Here is a 23,316-nt window from a genome sequence, read left to right as displayed (position 1 = left end):
TCTTTCTTTCTTTCTTTCTTTCTTTCTTTCTTTCTTTCTTTCTTTCTCTTTCTTTCTTTCTTTCTTTCTTTCTCTTTCTTTCTTCTCCCTTTCTTCCTTTCTTCCTTCCTTTTTTTTTTTTTTTGCCTTTTTTTCTTAACCTCAACCTCATTCTTTTTAATGCCAATGTAGTGTTCCACTGCATGGTTGTATCCTACTTACTTAAAAGTAGTTACGCTTTTATACCAAATAAAAACCTCCCCACTTGCTTGAATTAACCTGATATAGTAGTAACAGACATCATCACTTCAGAGAACTCCTTGAAAGAGAGGGTATATTCCATTTAAATATCTTTAATTAAAAAACAAAACTGTTTTCATAATTTAAATGCCATAAACGTTTAAATCTCTGTTCCTTTTGCAGTTTACCTTAGTATGTAGTATGAGGAGTAGATGTAATTTTATCCTGTTTCTTATGGCCACCCTTTTGCCTAATGCCATTTATTTAAAGTCCATCTTTTCACATGTATTTGAGATACTACCTTCATTATGACTAAATTTACATATATTTACTTCTGGATTTGTGTGTGTGTGTGTGTGCGTGCATGTGTTCCCATGATTGATCTAGTCATATGACAGTATCATAGGTTTTAAAAACTTTTGTATTTTTGAAATAAATTTAGACTTAAAAAAGAGTTGGAAAAATAGAATAGTAGGTTTCTGTATACCTTTCACTCAGCTTCCCGGCTTCCCTTAATGTTAACATCCTACATATCAGGACTAAGAAATTAATTTATTGGTACAATGCAGTTAACTATTTTATTTTATTTATAAAGGCTTTGTACAGTATTTTAGTATGTGGTAGGTCTATTCCTTCTCTTCTCTTTTCATACTTTGCCTTTTTTGCTTGTTTTTCCAAATGTCTACATGCTGCAGAAAACAAAATGAAAACAAATCTTACATAGCATATTTATTGGGACTGCATAAGATTTATAAATTAACTTGGGGGGAAATGACATCTTCATGATACTGAATCTTTATGTACATGAACAAGGTGTGTTTATAGTTTTCCTCATATATGTTTTGGACTCTTTTGTTCAGTTTATGCCTAAGTGTTTTTTACTTCTAAAAATTATAAATAGGACCTTTCCTAAAAGGAAACTTCCATTTCATCCTCTATCTGATTTCTCTTTGCACATAAAGGAAAGATTTCTGTATATTTTGGACTTTGCTAAATTACTCAACTATCTTATTATAGTAATATTTAGTTAATTCTTTGGGATATTCTAGGTATATAATTATGTCATCTGCCAGTAGTATTCCTTTTTTTTTTTTAAGATTTTATTTATTTATTTGACAGAGAGAGAGAGACAGCGAGAGAGGGAACACAAGCAGGGGCAGAGCGAGAGGGAGAAGCAGGCTTCCCACTGAGCAGGGAGCCCGATGCGGGGCTCGATCCCAGGAACCTGGGATCATGACCTGAGCCGAAGGCAGGCACTTAATGACTGAGTCACCCAGGCGCCCCAGTAGTATTTCTTTCTAACTTCATTCTTTAATTGTGCTGACTAGTATAATGAGTAATAGTGGTAAAAATGGGCTTCCCCTGACTTTAGGAAGAGATCTACTGTTTCCACATTAAGTATGGTGCTGGCTTTCCGGCTGATATGGATCATATTAAAGAAGAGTCCTTTTAAATTCAGTATTCTCAACAAGAGTGGGCATTGACTTTGTAGAACATCTTTTCACCATCTTTGGCATAATCATATTTTTATCTGTGTAGATCTATTAGCCTGTTGAATGATACTGATTTTCTAATAGTGATTTTTATTGGAAATTTTGGATTTTCTATCTCTTTGGGATTAGTTTTGATAAATTACATTTTCTAGAAAATTAAGTTTTCAAATTTATTTGCATACAGTTGAACAAAGTAGTCTTAAGATTCTTTTGCTTTCTTCTCTTTCTGTTGGTATTTTTCTCTTATTGCCATCTAAAAGTGCTAGCAAATATGTATTTTTTAATCCATCAAAACAAAACAGTAAAAATAGTTCCACTAATTAAAAAAAAAGTGATCCCAAACTTCTTACATTATTAATAATAATGGTAACTCCAAATTTAATTCTAATTGAATATTCTCTTGCCAGCCTGAAACTTTTTTTCCTACTTGCATTAATTTCTTAGGATACTTGTAAATTTGTTTTTCAGTGAACATTTGAATAAAAGTCTAAATAAGAGTCCCTTTGCTTTCTTCTCCCCTACCCTACTCTTACAGGGTGAGGGTCTCTTTAATGGGCATCTTGACACTACAGAAAAACAAATTGGGATGTTTGCATACTCTGATGAAAGTGAAAGATTAAGAGATTTTCCCCATTTCATGAGATAAATTTTGATTTTTTTGAATGTTGACTGACTTGCAGTTAAGATACATTTCATATGAAATTCTAATGATTGCATAAAATGCATTCTAATGTAAATTTATGATTTCTCAAATTTTGCATAAAGCAGTTTTGAGTTAGGGAAGGGTGGACAACATCTTAAAAGGGTGCAACATCTTAAAAGAATATAGGAAATATATTACTCCATGAATCATCTTCTTTTTTCCATCAAATTATATGAAATACCCTGCTTTCTAGAGCAGAAATGACTTTAATGCTTGTGATTCTGGAGTGGGGCCGAGGGGGTAGAAAAAATGTCCAAATGTTTTTTTGTTTGTTTTTTTTTAAAGATTTTATTTATTTATTCATGAGAGAGAGAGAGGCAGAGGGAGAAGCAGGCTCCCAAGGAGCAGGGAGCCCGATGCGGGACTCGATCCCAGGACCCTGGGACCATGACCTGAGCCGAAGGCAGACGCTTAACCATCTGAGCCACCCAGGCGCCCATGTTCAAATGCTTTAATTGTCCATTTGAAGGGTTGGATTTTTCCCCCTCAATAAAGAGCACTTCGTCTATGCTCATTTTGCCCTTCTGGCTCTTTCTGTGATTGTGTAAGGTTATAACCTGCATATCTTTTTTTTTTTTTTAAGATTTTATTTGTCAGAGAGAGAGAAAACATGTACAGCAAGGGGAGCAGCAGGCAGAGGGAGAAGCAGACTCCCCGCTGAGTAGAGAGCCCGATGCAGGACTCAATCCCAGGATTCTGGGATCATGACCTGAGCTGAAGGCAGCTGCTTAACCAACTGAGCCACCCAGGCGTCCCTATAACCTGCATATCTTAACATACCTGTGTATACCTGTCTCTTTCTCTATGTTACTACCTTTTATATTGTTTTATTATTTTATTGCAAAATTGCCTGTTAAAATTTTATTTGAAGTAAAGAATTTCAGGGCTTGCATTATTATTAAGTTCTTTCAGATCCCCACTTCTGTTACATAGTTTTTAATGTGCTGGATATTTTCAGACCTGCTTGTTAATGGGATGACGTAAAGCAGATAAATGATCATACCTATGAATTTCTCCTTCATTTTTGACATGTCTCTATCCTTTTCAAGTAGCAGAATTACTTCTTTACCTCTTGTCCCTTGGTCAGGGGGCAGAAACTTTTAATAATAGATTGAAATTAGGTCTTATTAAGGAAGATATGTTACATGTGTACTTTTATAACATAATTTATATTTTCATAGCACTTTTCAGCCTGCCTTCTTCCTTACTTCTAATAGTATCCCTGTAAATTATATTTGTTCAGGTAGTAGATAACCATTTTACAAACGGTGAAATGAATTAAAATGAAGGGGCAAAGTAAACCATGACCAACCCTAAAATTAAGACTTGTGTCTCCAAACACAAACCTAGTTCTCATTGTTTTCAATCATAAAGACTTTTGTGAGTGATTGCCCACCTCCCAGGACTCACTTCCTCCTCAAATGACGGTGGGTTGCATCAGATTTATCATTAACTCATTGGAGAAGTAGCTAGACCTGAGTCCTTCCATTTCCCTTGTTAAAGGCCTTCATTTGCTAAGCTCCAATACTGTCATGACTACAGTGTTAAACCTGTCTGCCTTATTTTGTGTAGCGGATTTTATTACAGAAGCACTTTCTTATGTCAAGATCTTTAAGTATTGTTTATAAAAAAAAAAAACACTTTTGTAATGCTTTTTAGCTCTAAAAGAATTAAGACAGAATTTTATTTATTCCAAATTGAGTTTGGGATTAAACTAAAAAGAGAATCTGGGTCTTCTGAACTTGGTTAGTCTTAATCTAACTCCTAGCATTCTCTGATTCATGCTAAGGACCTCTTACTACCTGACCATCTTCTCTTTCTTTTCTCCCTCTTCTTTCACACTGATACAATTAATTGCCAGACTCTGCCTCACTTCTCTTTGATAATTTCTGCTTCTAGACTGATACATTTTCTTTAAGTGTCTTTTGGCCTCAGTTCTGAGCACAGTGGGTCCCAAGACCACATAACGCTATAGCATGGCCTATTATATTCATCTTTTTAAATAAATGTAGTAGAACTTTATTTTAGTAATTCTTACTTACCATCTTCCTATTAAAAAGATTGAAGTCTCAAGCTAATGCTCTCCTTTGTATCCATTTTGTTAAATGGCTACCTTTTTAATGAAGCCTTCTTGAAAGTTCAGACCTACTTCACCATGGATGATATCTAAGACTACCCTTCTGTCAAAGTGATAGAATGTAATACCCAATCTCATTAATTCATTCTGGCTTTAAAATAATGTAACTTGAACAAAATCCATAAGTAATATTACCAATATGAACTTATTATCAATGATTACATTTCATTATATAAGTTTTACCTGTAAGACCAGTTAAAGTATCTTTAAAAACTTGAAAAAAATTCTAGCCTGACAGAAATCTCATCTACTTGTGAAAAGGAAAATGTAGTCAAGCACTACTGAGGTTCTCTTCTATTTTAGTTCCGCTTGTCTTCAGCTAAGACTCTAGTGTTTCATCCTCTTAGAACGATAATGCTGCTTAAACAATATTGTTATTAAATGTCTCCAGAGTTTTGTTTCTTTATCCCTTTCTTTGTAAACAAGCAGCCACGATATTTTTAGTAGTGAATTTCAAAATCCTTTTTAACCTTATAGGTCCAAGGGTAGCCAAGGATGGCTGCAGCTTCATATGATCAGTTGTTAAAGCAAGTTGAGGCACTGAAGATGGAGAACTCAAATCTTCGACAAGAGCTAGAAGATAATTCCAATCATCTTACAAAACTGGAAACTGAGGCATCTAATATGAAGGTATCAAGACTGTGACTTTTAATTGTAGTTTATCCATTTTTATCCAGTGTTCCCTTCTGTAAAGTTGGGGTTAGATACTTTGCTTACTTAAAAGTGTATTTTACGTTAAGCAGCAATATGTAAACTCTTTCTTGCAAAGTTAGCATGTATATTTTGAACAAAATGTATTAAATTAATCCAGTGAATCATAGAAAGAAAAAAATTGTAAAAACCCAATGGTTAGTTCATTTGTTCTTAGTTATTTTTAAGCTTAAAAATAAGAGACCAACTTTAGTATCACTATACTGAGGCGGGGTGTTCTGCATAATTCATAGAAACTAGTTTCACTACTTTAGAATATATCTCAGTTATTAAATATAGTCTTCCTCCCCAGCTCTCCCAGATCTTGTCTCCACTTAAGTGCCGCAATGATAAATGATCAAGAAAAACAGAATGCCCAATGGGAACAGTCCAGAACTGAAAGTCAGTACCTGGTCCTATTCCTTGTTTTGCCACAAGCCGAGCTGTATCACCTCTAGGTACCCTTCTGGACTTAAGGTGCCTTATTTGGAAAATACAAGTATCACACTAGCCTAGATGATTTCCATGGCTCCTTCAAGTCCTGAAATTGGTTTGCCGAATACCATTGAAAAGTTGTGATAACCTCCAAGGAAAGTTATAAAATATTCAGTCTGCAGTGGGGTAGATATGTTCTAATTTCAGAATAATTGAGGTTAAAATTTTAGCCGTTTTAATTTCCAGTACTTAGGTAGATTCCCTTCTCACTGAACTTAATAACTTTGTAGATTTGGAGATTCATCAACAAAACTGTTAACCTCTTTCTCTTTTAAAAATTCTTCCTGCTTTGTGTTATTTCTGCCCCTTGGCTGTTTAGCATCTGGGTGCCTGATGCTATTCTTCCTGTCTGTTCACTACTCTCTTATTCCTTATTCATTGCCTATTTTTTTCTCGTTCTTTTTCTGTGCATTTTGAGGTCTCCCTTATTCTTCAAGCTTCTGTACATCACTGAACTATTTTTGCTCCCCTTTTACTCTTTATTGTCAGTATCATAACAGTTCAACCTTTTACTCATATATACTATTCTTTCTACCCATAAATCTTTTCTACTCTAATTACCTATTTCTGTGGTTAAGAACTGTCCTCAGTGAGGACAAATCTCCAAGATACCTACCTCCAGTCCTTTCAGAAATAAGGTAGACTTTAAGAAAACATGTTTTCTCACCACAAACTGTGGGTGACCTTAAAAACAGCCAAATCAGTTATCTAATATTAAAAAAGAATAGTTTGCTATTTTAACACCGATCAACACAATATATCTAAAATTATTGTACATGGCATGTGGTTTTAAAAGTTTAAAGATAAAAAGAGTAAAATTCCCAACAGGACTACTCTTTCATCTACTTTGGGAGGTATATTTTGCAAAGAATTCCTCTTGGCAGGCCTATCTGGATGTTTTATAGTGCACAGTTTTGAGATCCGTTTTAAGTTTTTGCTTAACTACTTGAACAAATTCAAAATTTATTTTTGGGAGATATTTTAACTTGCCCTTAGGCCCATCTCCATGCTGAATAGAAATGTCTTGGAGTAAAAATACAAGTTAGACCCTTACATTTCTACAATGGAATATCAGGTTGACCACTTATCCATGTGGTGTATCATATTGTACATCATGAATATTGACACTTATGTCTGAATTCAACCATGAATTGATAATTACTCAGCAAGTGCTTCTGCAGACATCCTTGCAAAGCCATCCACTTATTTCTTTAGGATTGGGCATATGGTATCATAGCAGTTACAGCTTTATAATGAAATTACTTATGTATCTCTCCTTAAGAGGATTTAAGCTGTTCAAGAGCAGGAACCATGACCATTTGTTTTGTCTTAGAATATCGATTTGTGAAAAGACACTTGGAAACACTGGCACTTCCCACATTGGATTAGTTAATCCAAAACAATGGTTATTTACCCAAAATCACATATTATTCTTTGGAATACATTATGTAATCTTGAATCCTGTTTCCTGCTCATTAACTTGTTTGCCCCAAAGAAAGGCAAGGTGGGTCCCCTTCAACTAGGTAATGTAAGGATTTCTGAAATTTATGCAGTAGTACCATCTAGTGGCAAAAAAGAATACTGTTTTGCTGTTGATTACAAGGCATTGATACAAATAAACTATAAAAATATTTTGTGTGTATGTGACAGGGAAATATGTGTACAACTAATTAGGGAAATGTGAACCCTATGTATTTGAAAACATTAAGAAAGTGTTTATTTTTTGGGTATAATGATGGCATTGTGGTTGTGGTTAGGAAGAATCCCTGTTTAAATATATATCTTAATTATTTATAGAAGAAGTAATATGATGTCTGAGATTTATTTTCCAAATGAATTTGAGTCAGGGAAGGGAATAGAGGAAGTGGGTATGGATATAGATGAAACAAGATCATGAGTTGATCATTATTGAGGTGGGATGTGAGGATACATGGGAGATTGCTATAATATTCTCTATACTTAGGTTTATGTTTGACATTATCTGCAGTAAAAATATAGTAAAATTAAATAGAGATTTCATGGGATTTAGATGACCTGGAATTAGATAAATGCAGGAATTGTAGCTTAAATTTAAAAGAAACTACATACTGTACTTTTTAATTTGGGGGCTAGAACTCAACTTGATTTACTTTAAACTGCTGAGCATAGCAACAAAAACATGGTCATGTAGAGATGTTAAGCATTTAAACTGAGAGATGTCCTGGTATTAAATAAAAATTATCTGTAGGTAAATTAGTAATGAACTATTTATGTCTTTGTTGTATTTTGACAGAATGAAATTTTATAAATTGTTTTATAACTGCAAAATCATATACATGTAGAATATCTTATTTTCAGAGTGTAAGAAGAAATTAGAAATAAAAGTTCAGATTGACACATTTCATAATTTATTTTGAAGATTTAATTATCAAATATACTAGTGTTTGGTAATGAAAGGAATCTATAACTGATATAATGACAAAAACAGAAGTGGATCAAGTAGCAGCCTCCCTGAAATGACACAGTTGCTCATTGATAAATATTTTCTTTTCACTGATATCACCACAGAACATTTCATCTCTAATAAATAATCCTTTAATGTTTCTAAACTCTTAAAATATTTTAAGAAATAATGTGTGGTTATATAATGTAAATAACTAATTTTTTAAATCCAAACTTGCAGGATTTATAAATACAAATGAATATTCTCTCCTTCAAAATTACATATTAATTTTAAAAGCTGCCATTTCTCAAAGCATTTTTTTTTGAAGATTTTATTTATTTATTTGACAGAGAGAGACACAGCAAGAGAGGGAACACAAGCAGGGGGAATGGGAGAGGGAGAAACAGGCTTCCTGCTGAACAGGGAGCCCAATGCGGGGCTCGATCCCAGGACCCTGGGATCATGACCTGAGCCAAAGGCAGATGCTTAACAACTGAGCCACCCAGGCACCCCTCTCAAAGCATTTTTTAAAATATTTTATTTGGAATTACTTGGCAGTTGTGTTGCATTTTTAAAAAAAACTCTTTGAAATTGAGGACTACTTCTTTTAGGTTGAATGCAGTACTCAGCTCCAGGGAATCATTCCTACTGCAACAACTAAAAAACACTGGATAAAATACAAAAATCATACTTTAAAAGACGTTGGAGAACAGAACTGTGGAGTCATCAAGGACTGTATTAACTAAACTTGATAAGAGCTTGAAAGAGCCCTTTCTAGAATAACTGACATTGCTGGTGATTTTCTTCCCCAGGGATATTTGTTAATTCTGAGCACAGGCTGCTGTTCATTGCTGGCACAAGCAGGACTCCACTGGAGGAAGGAAACTGTTGTAGGTCTTGACAAACATGTGACCAGATGTGAAGTATTGACATTTTTAGAGGAACCCCAAATGCATGGCTAGTTTTCCCCATGGAACATTGGTTGAGTCTTGTAAAGGATGCTAGGGACAGACTGGGAAAGCTAAATGTTACAAGACAAAGTCCTGCTATGGGAAAGGCACATTACTTTCACACAAGAGGGCTCCTTCTGAAGACATTTACCATATTTTTAACTTTGTGGAGTAGGAAATTAAAGACCCAAGCTCACTACCTTCAAAAGATAGAACTTTTAGGGCTAAGGAGTCAGGCACCACCTGAGAATAAGGCAAAGTGAAATATTCTATAATCTTGCAGTGCTTGAGAGACACAGACTCACCAGACGGAAGGGGCCTGTATTAAACATAGCTGGTTTTCCTTTCAAGATAAATACCAGATTTGAGGTCTGTAGAGGGTAGTACACTAAGGGCTGAGGAGACAGAAACCTGTATTATTTTCAGTCTAATTTTAGAGACACATTCACAGAACTTGGCAAGTCAAATCAGATGTGAATTTTGCTTGAACTGCACCTGCAGCCCATTTTTAGTTCCTGACTGGATGGAGGAGGTAAAACCCCAATGGTGGAAAGGGCAAACTCTAAAGGAAAATATATCTTAAGTCTCTCTTTTTCTGTATACATAATGATTGGCATACAGCTAAAAGTTCCAAGAAATAGGAAAATGAGTGATCATTAAGAGAACAAATAGTTAATAGAAGCAAATCCAAAGGTGATCTAGATATTGGAATTAGCAAAGATTTTAACATAATTATTATAAATGTCTTAAAGAATATGAATAAAATGGATGACAATTCAGAAAATTTAGACAAAGAATTGTTATCTATAATAGTCTAAAACCAAAAAATAGTTTTACTAATAACTTATTAGATGGGCTTGTAAACACAGAATTAATAAACTAGTGAGAAGATAAATCTATAGAAAATATCCATACTGAAGCACAGAAAGATAAAAAACGGGAATAAAAACAGTATGGGGGCACCTGAGTGGCTTAGTTAAGGGTCTGACTCTTGATTTTGGCTCAGGTCAGGGTCTCAGGGTCATGAGATTGAGCCTTGCACTCAGTGGGAAGTTGGCTTGAGATTCCCTCTCTCCCTCTGCCCCTCCCCCCTGCTTGTGAGTGTGTGCGCACACGCACTCTCTCTCTCTCTGTCTCTAAAATAAATATTTTTTTTAAAAAACGGTACGTAAGAGTTATGAGGGACACAGGCAAATAGATACAGGCAAATCTGAAGTGTCAGAAGGGGCAGGGATAGAAAATGGAGCAAAAGTAATATTTAAAGAGAAAGTGGCTGAGAATTAGTGTAAAGTTACAAAGTTATTAAGACAGTGTGATAATAGGTTAGACTAGTTGACTAGCAGAAATAGAGTGGAGAAAAGTAGCTACATATATGGGGTTACTTGATTTATGACCAAGGCATCCCTGCATTTCAGTGGGGAAAGGGGGATCTTTTCAATAAGTGGTACAGGAGCAATTCAATATTTGCATAAAGAAAAAGAAAAAAAAGGATCTCAGAGCCCTACCTCATAATATATGCAAAAATTAATTCAAGATTCATTATAGACCTAAGTGTGAAAGACAAAATAGTGGCTTCCAGAAGGAAACATGGAGAACAGCTTCATGTTTTTAGGTAGGCAAAGATTTCTTAAACAGAATGACAAAGCACTAAACATAAAAGAAAAAACTGATATATTAAAACCAAGATCTTTTGTAGTGCTTTTAAAAGCAGATACAAGATAATATCTTTGTGACCTTGGGATAGGCAAGATTTCTTAGGACGCATAAAGGACTAAACATAAAAGAAAAAAGATGTAAAATGGACTTCACCGAATTAAAAACTAAATTTAAAATAAAATCTTTTCAAAAGACTTCATTAAGAAAATGAAAAGCCAAGCCATGGACTGGAAGAAAATATTTACAATACATTTATCTAACAGAACTCAGTACAGAATATATAAAGAATTTTTGCAAACCAATAACCGAAGAAAGTCCAATTTTTAAAATATGGCCAAAGTTTGTAAAGACAATTCAAAAAGGGAGATAAATGGCCAGTAAGCACATAAAAGGGATTCTATATCCTTCATCATCAGGGAAATACAAATGTTATTTCTCTTCACTCAAATCGCTAAAATTTAAAAGACTGATCATGCCAACTGTGGAACATCAGGATGCTCATACATTGCTGGTAGGAGTATAAAATAGTACAGCCACATTGGAAAACAATTAGGCAGTTTCTTTTAGAGTTAAATCCTATGACTTAGCATTCAGACTCCGAGATATGTACTCGAGAAGTGAGTACATATGTTCACTAAAAGATATGTGCAAGAATGTGCATAGTAGCGTTCTTCATAATGGCCTATAACATGTAACAACCAAAATGCCCATCAAGAGGATAAAGGATAAATCAATTAGGATATATTCATATGGTGGACTACTACACAGCATTAAAAAACAATTAACTGATACATACAACAGCATGGGTGAATCTCATATTTGGTGAGCAAAAAACATGAGACACGAAAGACTATGTTGTATGATTCCATTTATATGAAGTTCACAAACATTCCAAATTAACTGAAAGTCTTTAAAAAATTTTTTAAACCTTAAATTTCAATAATTTTATTTACCTTTATGGTTACAACTTTTATCAATAGATTTCTAACAATATGTATAGAAACTTTTTAAAAAAACTCTTAATACAAATTGTGCATATTTAATATTTTTTAAAATTAGGAAGTAGGAACAAAAAGATACCATATCACCCATTAAAAATTCTTTTTGTATTCTTTTTTAAATCAGAGGTAACCTTTGACAGTATATATTTCTCTCTCTGCACATTCTGTGCAGGCATGCATTTGATGGGATTATATTTTGCAGCATGCTGTTTAAAACTTTAATATATCATCATCATCTTTTCATATCATTAAATATTTTGTGATATTATAGTTGCATAGTATTCCATTGTATGGCTAATGCTGTAAGTTTATTTGATTTTTATTGTTGGATGTCCAAGGTTACATGGCCTTTTAATTTGGTTTTGATGCTATTTTAATTTTTTGTTTATTATTTTTAGTTTTGAAAAAATAAATATATGTCCTATGACATGCCAAGGATTTCTTTTGTTGTTTTGAACTTCTACATCTTTGTACCTTTTCTAAAAACAGTATTTTTTGTAATACCCATTCTTGAAAAATTACAAAACAAGCCCCAAAAAGCTAAAAAATTGCTTATAACCCCACCTTCTTAGAATACCACTGGTAACATCTTGATGATTGTTTACAGCATCAACATCACCTGGGAACTTGTTGAAAATGAAGGTTTTCAACCTCTATCCCAGACTTACTGAAATGAGCAGTCTGTGTTGTAACTAGTTTTTCAGGTGATTCTGATCCATACTGAAGTTTCAGACCACCATTGTAAACTTTGGAGAAGAATCTTGTATGGAGACCTGATCAGAGCTATGCTTTAAAAGGCTTACTCTAAAAAATAATAATAATAATAATAATAACAATAAATAAAATATAGACTTACTCTGAACACAAAAGTCCTATGCAAGGTAGGACCATATTAAGAGATTATTTTAGTAGTTTGGAAGGGTTACTAATCAGGGTAATGACAGTAAGACTAGAAAAGAGATGATTCTAAGAGAAATACTAGAGGTTGAATACAGAATTTGAGAACTAATTGGTGACATGAAGGAGGTGATGCTAAGGATTTGAGTGGGGAAGAAAAGGCTATTTACATTTAACTGACAAGATACAAGGCAAAGAACAAATTGTAGTGGCACAAAATGATAGTTCTGGACATTTACATAGGAAGTGCGTATCATCCAGATGTAAAGCATCTATCAGTCACATTGGGAAAGTGAATCTGAAGTTTGCAAGTGAGGTTAGGATTAGAGACATATAATTTGAAGTTATCTGTGGAAGGGTAGTTGTTGAATTGCAAGGCTGGGGAGTATAAGAAATAGACATAAGATTAAAGGATCACTGAAGGACTACAAGTAGTAGCAGTGGATGGATGGAAGAATTGGGATCCTGAAAAACACAGATAGCCTAGAATGATAGTTCTCGAACTTGATGGAAGCAATGGTGTCCTGAAGTTTAGAGTAGATGTTGTAGAGTACTCTACATTCATTCAAAGATGGCATCCCTGTACAAGTTTGTTTCCTGTCCCACAGATGTGATACATTTCAGCCATAATAATCTGAACATGGTATCAGTCACCTCCATGTTCCTGTATCTACTTACCAAAGCCTTTCAACCTCCAACGTGGTCTATTATTTGAAAGTCAGATCTTAAGACCACAGTTTTATTTCTTGTTAACATAGGCATTCTTTTTTAATGCCAGTCATGTCACCGTCAAGGTAAACCAGTAAAGTTGTCTTTGCTGCATTCATTCACTTTTTGAAAGATTTCCTTTTCCATCTGTTTATGGATCATTTTTCATTTTGGAGAATACTGCCCATAGGTACAAGGTCATAAACATTCAAGAACATTGTCTTGCATTTGGAAACCTAATTGGCCAAAAAAAGACTTCGCTGGAAACTTGAATGGAATGCCCCGAAATAGGAAAGATATAACATAAATTATTATTAAGGAACATGCAGAAAAACTGGTGGAAAATGACAGTTTCCAACATTCTTTGAGGAAAATTTATCAAGAGAAGGATTTAAATGGGAAAGGAAATAATGGCATCAAAAGTCAGGAGGCAGTGAGCATACAGTTATTTCAATATCTGCTGAATGTAATTCGGTATGCTAGTAGTAATAGTTAAATATGGTATATAAAAGCTTGAATATGTATTAGGGTGTTAAATAAAACAGCATATTATAATTGTTAATTTGGGGTTTTTTCATGGTCATATTGGTGCAAGCTTCAGAGACGTGGATTCTAAACACATAACTAGCTTTTACAGCTTGGATAGGGCTTTGAGTCTTGATGGACCCATATGAAAAATGAAAATTCACCTTGTTGTATGTTTTAAAAGTTAGGGATAATGTATCTTATGGAGGCTCCCCATAATCTCCATTATCACAAAATATCACTATTGTCAGGATATAATTTATTATTCATAATTAATAATAGATAATATGTGTAAAGTGCTTTATAGGTTAAGATATATTTTCACATTGATCTGAAACTTTTTTCCCCAGCACACCTAAATGTCAAGAAACTTAGAATCATATCTTCAAGAAGTTATTTAGAATTTTGTTATGGTAATGTATTGTATTCTTTTTTGCAGGAAGTACTTAAACAACTACAAGGAAGCATTGAAGATGAAGCTATGGCTTCTTCTGGACAGATTGATTTATTAGAACGTCTCAAAGGTAGATTTTTAAAAAAGTTTTAAAATAATTTTTTAAGCTCCACTTGTCAACTTTAGGTGTGTATATCCAAACACAGGTTCTCTTGATTTGAATGTTGCTTTCAGTTTTCTTGCTTTCAAACATTGCTTGACATATATTATCTGGTTTCTCACAGCTAATGTATTAATTCTTCTCTTACTGAAGTTAAAATTATGTCACTACAAATACTGTAATATATATCAGCCTTATCTATTAGGATTTAGTTGTTAAAATACAGATATATAAACTGTGTATTTACTTGTCATTCCTTCAGTTAAACATTTAACTGGCTTTAAATCAACTACTTTAGATTCCTTATTTGATCATTTTTAGCTCTTTTTAAAGCTCATTGCTGTTCTGCCAGTCACTATATAGACCTTAAGTAAGCTGTACACCACAGACTGGGCCTATTGCCTTAGTTGAAAGAATAGTGTCCTCTCTTCCATCCAGGATAGAATTGCTTTATCTTTTCAGATATATAAGCTGATTATATGTAATTTTTAGTAGAATTTTAAAAAATCTTTCTCATTTTGTTCCTTAAAAATTCAAATATCAAAACAGGGAAAGTGCTTGATTATTATAATTGAAACTAGACTGAGAAATTACCTCTGGGTCCTAAAATATATTATTATTTAGCAGGAATCTAAGGAAAGATATTTTGTCTGATTTTCCTTTAATATACTCTTTTCCCCTCTTGACTCAAGCTACTTTGGAGGGAAAGTTTAGTCATTCTCTTCCTAAATAATTGTTTATTCAATCATGTGTATTTGTGGTTCCTCTCTTAAAAATTTAGAGTTGCAGTGAACACTTTTTTTTAATGATTTGATATTTGTATATATTGCAATTCTACCTGGAACCAGAAGTCAGTGACTATCTCACAGCATCAACATTTGTGATAAGGATTCTTTGTTCCTTGCATAAATCTGCTGCTCTATAGCTGCCATAGTTTAGTACTTCCACAGGCTTTATGTAATATATATAACATATATTATATTATAAAATGGGTTCAAATTTGAGGACTGAAATATGAACCTAATATTTTATTTTTAAGACAATATAATTGCCTAGCAATATTTTAGACCACTTAAAGCAGCTGTTACATAAAAACTTGTCTCTCTTTCATTTAGAACTTAACTTAGATAGCAGTAATTTCCCTGGAGTGAAACTACGGTCAAAAATGTCCCTCCGTTCTTATGGAAGCCGTGAAGGATCTGTATCTAGTCGTTCAGGAGAGTGCAGTCCTGTTCCTATGGGTTCATTTCCAAGAAGAGGGTTTGTAAACGGAAGCAGAGAAAATACCGGTTATTTAGAAGAACTTGAGAAAGAGAGGTAAATTTTCTTCATTAAGTTGTAAACTTGTATACTCCAGTGTTTACTATTATTTTGTCATTTTGTAGTAAAAGATAGGAATTATGAAGCATGTATGGCAAATGATCAGTAACACTTAAGAGAGTATTTTACACTTATTCAAAGATAGTATGTTACTGATCATACTTATATTAAATCTAAAACTGTAAAGAGGCAGTATTAAATATGAAAATGTAGGGACGCCTGGGTGGCTCAGTCGGTTAAGCGACTGCCTTCAGCTCAGGTCATGATCCCAGGGTCCTGGGATCGAGCCCAGCATTAGGCTCTTTGCTCGGCGGGGAGCCCACTTCTCCCTCTCCCTCTGCCTCTCCCCCTGCTCATGCTCTCTCTCTCTATCTCTATCTCTATCTCTGTGACTCAAATGAATAAATAAAATCTTTAAAAAAAAAAAATACTTCAGATGCCCTGTACATTGAGTAAGCACATGATCACAATAGTTAGGTCACATTAAATATGTAACTGATTTTTAATTGAGTTACCTTTTGAAATAAATTAACTAGAGAACCAGTATGAGGTAACTGTTTCCATTAGGGAAAGCCTATTACAAGTGGCCACAAATGTAACATTTCTTAATTTATCAGTTCCAGTGTCTTAAAAAAACATTGTTTGATAATATATATTATCTGGTTTCTCACAGCTAATGTATTAATTCTTCTCTTACTGAAGTTAAAATTATCTCACTATAAATACCAGAATACGTATCATTATCAAGAACTTTGTCAAATGTTGTGTAAAAGATTATGAATTCCTTAATGCATGAATAACATTATTTTTATACTCCTAAAAATTCTATTAAACATTCAGGAATGTTAAAATGTATAAACATTACATATTAGCTCTGGGACCTTGGTCATGTCCTTAAATTTTGTGTCATTTTCTCCTGTAAAATAGGGATATGGTTCTACCTTGCACAGTTTTGAAAAGTGGTTATTAGTGTAATAATGTCCAGCATATCTAAGTAAAAGGCAAAAGATCTTTTACTACTTTCTCTCTGGTTTTCGGTGTGTCTGTAAAAATAGGGTAATCTTCTGGACCAGAAGTAGTGTTAAGCTTTCTTTCATCTTGAGTTTACATGAGTCTCTGTGTCATACCTTGAACCAGGACTATTTCTGTCTGATGGTATAGGAAACACTATCGTGAATAGTAAGAAGTTAACTGGGGTCCCCAGTCTTCCATCTGTTGTCCTCTTTGAGCTCTGTGAAGAGACAAAGGGCATGTGAGCATACCCCCTTTCCTAGGAACTTGCTTTGCTTCATGTAGATAAAGTCCCAAGTTTATTAGCAGAGAGAGAAGAGAGTATGTGTGTGTGTAGTTCTGATATATCTTGGGCCCTCTTGGTTCTCACTGTTTTGGAGGGAGGTAAATTGAGTCCTTGCATATATGACAGAATCATTATTTTGCTGTCGTGCTCGATTGATAGTTTAGATAGGTCTAGGCTCAAACTCATTTTCTTTCTTCATTATCAATGTCTTTGATGAGAAATTTAATACAAACCTGATTCTCATTCCTTTGAAGGTCATCATTTTTCTTCTTTAGAAGTCTTTAGAATGCCTCAGTATATGAGTTTTCTTCATTCATCATGCTGGGTACTCACTGTGCCCTTTTAATCTGGAAATTTACTTTCTTCAGCTTTTGGAAAATTCTGTTATGTTATTTCTTTGATGGTTTTCTCCCCTGTTTTTCTATTCTTTCTTTCCCTCTCTTAAGTCATAGATATACTCTCTGTCTCTTTTTTTCTTGTTTTCTATATTACCCAAGGTAAGTGCTAGAAAGTAGTCAGGGCAGGGTTCAAACCCAGCTACACAGCTCCATAACCTTTTTGAACCTCAGTTTTCAGTCTGAAGAGTGAGCCTAAGAATAACTACCTCAAAGGATGTAGTGAAGATTAAATTAGATTTAAAAAAAAAATACTTAGCACTGTGTCTAGTACTTAGAACATTCAATAAATGTAAGCTATTATCATGTTAGCTATTCGCTCATTTAACAAATATTTATTAAATGCCTAGTACATTTATGCCATGCTCTTTTAGGTGACCCTAAGTTAGCTAGAGGACTAATATAACACAAAACTTATATTTTAAAGAAGACTGTTAACAATCACTAAAAAAAGTCTAAACCATAAAGACCTACCTGCCTTGAGGTCTAGACCTGTTTTCAGTTCTGAGCCTTAAGCACTGTGATCAACCACTATCATTTAACCACTTGTTAACAACATTTTGTTTCAAAACACTGTAACCTTGGCTTCCCCAGAGCGTTTTTCCATAGTTCCACCTTAAACTTGACAATAACAGGTTGTCCCTATTCTCCATAGCCTATCACTCCACCACCACCACTAGCTGGCCTATCAGTTTAAGCACTTATGACACCCAGCTCTTATTTAATGAGCCTATTTATTGGAGAATAATCAGAGGAAATAGTAGCATCACCATTTGTTCCCCAGCTAAGTCCTGGTAGGTCCTGCAGTTCTCACCAGGGAGCACTGAAAAATAGAATCAGAGCGCATCTTTATGCCAGCTTGTGAGAGGGCTTTAGGCTTTCTACGGTGTTTTCTCCTGCTTCTGTTGTCAGAAATGGGAGGGAGGAGGCAGCTTCTCATTGGTCTGCACTGCCCCCAAGGTTGCTACATCATAAGCAGGGGCTTACTGTCTTCCCGTGGATTCCCTCACTGCTCCAGTTGCCACATCAAAAATGAAGGCTTATTTCTTTTTTTTTTTTTTTATTGTTTCTCAGTAAAGGAAAGGGAATTTTAGCAAGAGTATAACCTTCCACATACTCATATGCATGCATATTTTGCAAAACAATATAATCAAACAGAATTTTAAAGTAACGGTGTTAGAGTGGGGATCATCTCTGTAAATGAGCAAACTCCAGAAGTGATAATAGAAAATATCCACAAATTTGACTACAAAAAAATCAAAATTTTCTACATGACAAAAACATTATAAGCAAAATTAAAAGACAAGTGATAAACAGAGAAAATGTATTTAAAGCCCATATAACCCACAAAGTACAATCATTCATAATATCGATGAGGTCCTATAAATAAGTAAGTAAAAGTTATAGGCAAGGAAACACAAATGGTTTTTAAACTTGAAAAAAATGCTTAACCTTACCCTAAAAGAAACCAAACCATAATATATATATAATATACTGTTTAAAAAAACTAAATATGCAAAAATAAAGTTTGATGAAACATTTATATTGGTGAAAGTGGTAGGGGCATAAATTGGTACAATATCTAATAAGAGCAGTAAGTTAAAAATATACATACCCTAGGAATTTATCTTATATACATGCTTGCACATTTGTGAAATGGGGTTATATATAAGCATATTCAGTGCAGCATTGTTGATAATAGCAAAGGATTAGAAAGGCCCTATATGCCCTCTAAAACGAAACTAGTTATAGTGTATCCCATTATGGATTCATGCATACTATACAGCTAGCAAAAAATATGTAGGACCTTTTTATGTTATGACACAGAATTATCTCCCAAGATAGATTTTTTTAAGTGAAAAAAAAGTTTATAGGACAATACATAGAATACTATGCTACTGTTCATGTTTAAAAATGTACATGTAAGTGTACACATAGATCTTTGCATTTTAATAGAATCTCTCTGGAAATATACACAAAAAAATGATACTAGGTGTCACTGGGAAAGAGACATGTGATAGGAAATCATAGACTTTTTGTACCTACTGAGTTTTATCCCATGAACACCCTTATTTTGCATTTATGTTTAAAATGATCAGATATAGAGTAACTTGACATAAAATATTATTGAGGACATTGATTGGATTGTTCAGGAGTTACATAGCAAATTCATCTTCAAATTCCAAACTAAGAAAAAGTTTCTCTCTCTCAGAATAACTTCTCATTACCACACAGTGACAATATTTTTTTTAAAGTTTCTGCAACTAGGGGTGCCTGGGTGGCTCAGTCATTAAGCGTCTGCCTTCGGCTCAGGTCATGATCCCAGGGTCCTGGGATCGAGCCCCGCATCGGGCTTCCTGCTCGGCGAGAAGCCTGCTTCTCCCTCTCCTGCTCCCCCTGCTTGTGTTCCCTCTCTCGCTGTGTCTCTCTCTGTCAAATAAATTATTAAAAAAAAAAAAAAAAAAAAACTTTAAAAAAAAAGTTTCTGCAACTAATCTTTTTCTTTTTAATTCTAATACAGTTAACATATAGTGTTATGTTAGTTTCAGGTATACAATATATAGTGATTTGCCAATTCTATACATTAGTGAATGCTCATCATGATAGGTGTACTCTTAATCCCCTTCATCTATTCCAACCATCCCCCTACTGGCCTCCCCTCTGGTAACCATCAGTTCATTCTGTACAGTCTATTTTTTTGGTTTGTCTCTTTGTTTGTTTGTTGTGTTCCTTAAATTCCATGTGAGTGAAATCGTACGGTATTTGTCTTTTTCTGACTTACTTCACTTAGCATTATACTCTCTAGATCCAGCCATGTTGTTGCAAATGGCAAGATTTCATTCTTTTTTATGGCTGAGTAATATTCCATAGTATGTGTGTGTGTGTGTGTGTGTGCCTTTATATATATATATATATATGTGGGTATACATACATATATATCCATTCTTCTTTATCCATTCATCTATTGATGGACCTTGAGTTGCTTCCATGATTTGGCTATTGCAAATAATGCTGCAATAAACATAGGGGTGCATATATCTTTTTGAATTAGTGTTTTCATATTTTTAATTTTTTGAGGAACCTCCATACTGTTTTCCATAGTGGCTGCACGAGTTTGCATTCCCACCAACAGTGCACAAAGGTTCCTTTTTCTCCACATCTGCACCAACACTTGTTTCTTGTGTTTTTGACTTTAGCCATTCTGTCAGATGTGAGGTGATACCGTATTGTAGTTTTGATTTGCATTTCCCTGATGATGAGTGATGTTGAGCATCTTTTCATGTGTCACTTGGCCATCTGGATGTCTTCTTTGGAGAAATGCACAGTGACAAAGTATATCTTATTATTTTGGCTGCTGAGAATTTGAAAGCCACATCTGTGTCCAGTGCAGTGGCTTCCTAAACTCTCGGTTTGTTTTTTGTGTAACTACTGCTTTTTCTTACTCCTCTATTATACTTTTTATTTTTATATTAATTTTGGGTTTTGTTATATCTGTACTTTTTTCTGTAAACCATCATCATATTCTCAGACTGCAAATAAAGTGAAGAAAGCCTTTGGTTGAAATGTAAATAGTCTAGTAAGGATGTTGAGTATCTTATTTAGGTGAAAAAGTAAAAACTTTTTAATACTTAAATTTTAATGATCATAATATTCTAAGTCCTGCCTTCAAAAATCCAAAATAAATAAATGTTCCACATATTCATTATTAATACTATAGTTTAAATAGAGAACATGACAATTACAACTGATAAGAATTACTGGTATGTACTCTATTAGCATTGTGTAAACTTACCTTTTTTTAATAAACAGATCATTACTTCTTGCTGATCTTGACAAAGAAGAAAAGGAAAAAGACTGGTATTATGCTCAACTTCAGAATCTCACTAAAAGAATAGATAGTCTCCCTTTAACCGAAAATGTAAGTAACTTAGCATTATGACCTACTTTAGGCTGTAATAACTTTGATCTTTTAAAAGTATCTGTGTTACTCATTTAAAAATTTCAGGATAATTGCATTTTTACTTATTTGTAAACTGTAATATATTTTATCTTTATCTTAACTTTAAACTCAAATATGTAATAATGAATTTTTGTTTGTAAATAATGTAAAGGTGATAAAACTTCATTATGCTCAAGCAAATACTTACTTTAAGCCCCCAATTAAGAAAATCTATTAAGTTTGAATTCTTAAGGACTCAGGATTCAACTAGGCAACTGGTTTTTTATTCTGTCTATTAAATTACCAAACATACTCTGTAGAAATGTTTATTACCATCTATCTTTTGAACCAAATTACATACTATATAGTTTTTGCAATAAAAGCATCTTTGAAGATAATTTGAGTGCTATTCCAGTTCTTATAAGTGACAAATCTTTTGGCAAGGATCTTGGGACTTTTTACAAGTACTAAAATGTGTTTGTTTTGCAAATATAACTATGTGAAAAAGAATTTAATCTTGTCAGCCTTTCCTTCCCCACCCAAACTCTCATGTCAACTATTTTACTCATGGGTGACACATGTAAGAACATTTCTGAATGTTCTGGAATACATTAATAATTTTAAGCAAGACTGTATTTTAACTGACTATTGTCCATAAATATTTCTTATAATTTTTAAAAAGAGAAAAAATAGGGTAATTAAAATATATTGTCCTCTGTTAGCCTAGATTTTTGATTTTCTAACAGCACTTTTGAGAGGACATAATAAATGAAAAACAAAAGTAGAAAGAAGGAACACTTTCAAAACATGTACTTAACCAGATTTCCTGAGTGATCATTGTCTGGCAGAGCTAGAACCAGAAACTTAGGTGCATAGTCTCCTAGAACAATCAGACAAGGTTTTGAGAAGAAGAGAAAGGACCCCTTTTCCTGACAATGTCCTTGACATCTTCCTGGGTGTTAAAGAGACCCAGATAGTGAAAGAACAGTTAATGAAGAGTTCTTGGATTAGGAACATAACAAGGAATAGGAATTCAGGAAGGTTTGGTGGGATTTTTACTCTTAAATAAAAAGTACCTAAGCATAGTTTTGCTTACCATTCACATTGATAATTAGAATGTACAAAATTTAGAGTCCTATTGTCTGCATGCAGTCAGGTTTAGGAAAGAGCTCAGATGTATGTGATAACTTGAGAGCAGTTGGTTAATATCTGAAACAAAGATGAGTTGTCAAACTGTTCCCATATTTATTAAATAATCGTATGTATTTAATAGTGTATATAAGACATTATAGACTATTTGGCAACATAACCAGGTGTAAACTGCTTGTGTGTCATAAGTATTGCGAAGCAAGTTAAGAGCACTTCCATATGGAAATATTATCAGGATATTAAACATTACTTTTAAAACATCAGATCTAAACCACATTATTACAACATACTTTGTCATGTTCAACTTTTTTTTTGCAGGGGGTTTTGAAAAGTGAAGGATAAGTAAGTGGGGTTAAAGCTGTCTCATTGGGAATTAGAAATAGCATACAGACTATTTCATCTGTTTGCAACCCATAATTTGGGTATGCCTATAGGTATACATTATCTATAGAATGTCATCTGCGTTATTGCAAGGGAAAAGGATGAGAGTTCCCCTGACTTAACTGACGGTGCAATTTGGAATCCTTGGGCCGACAGAATGTTACTCTGAGTCAGGCACATGTCTCACACAGCTGAGTATATAGAACATAAAAAATCTATTGCACTTTCTCATTTCCTTCATGGCCCATTATCATTTAATCAGACTTTTAGCTATTATTACCTCTTGGTGCATGTGTTTATAAGTTTCATTACCTTGTCCTTTTCATCCTTTTGTATGCCTAGCAGTTATCTCAGTGCCTGGAATTTTAATTAGAGGGTTAATTG

General features: G+C 33.9%; 1 protein-coding gene across 5 annotated transcripts in view; it reads left to right on the top strand.

Moving 5' to 3' along the window:
- The window catches only part of APC (APC regulator of WNT signaling pathway), a 132,738-nt gene that overhangs the window by 49,815 nt on the left and 59,607 nt on the right, over nt 1-23,316 (top strand). For all 5 annotated transcript variants that reach the window (XM_035015466.1, XM_035015485.1, XM_035015476.1 and 2 more), the window contains exons 2-5: nt 5,030-5,182; nt 14,336-14,420; nt 15,566-15,767; nt 21,273-21,381. In XM_035015466.1, the coding sequence (XP_034871357.1) occupies nt 5,048-5,182; nt 14,336-14,420; nt 15,566-15,767; nt 21,273-21,381 (531 nt within the window). In that variant the 5' untranslated portion in view covers nt 5,030-5,047. The remainder of the gene's footprint in view (nt 1-5,029; nt 5,183-14,335; nt 14,421-15,565; nt 15,768-21,272; nt 21,382-23,316) is intronic.

The sequence above is a fragment of the Mirounga leonina genome, unplaced genomic scaffold (assembly GCF_011800145.1).
Source record: "Mirounga leonina isolate KUSES-001 unplaced genomic scaffold, KU_Mleo_1.0 Mir_104, whole genome shotgun sequence".
Taxonomy (NCBI): Eukaryota; Metazoa; Chordata; class Mammalia; order Carnivora; family Phocidae; genus Mirounga; species Mirounga leonina.
Note: the sequence above shows the minus strand (reverse complement) of the source record. Positions and strands in the feature narration are given on the sequence as shown.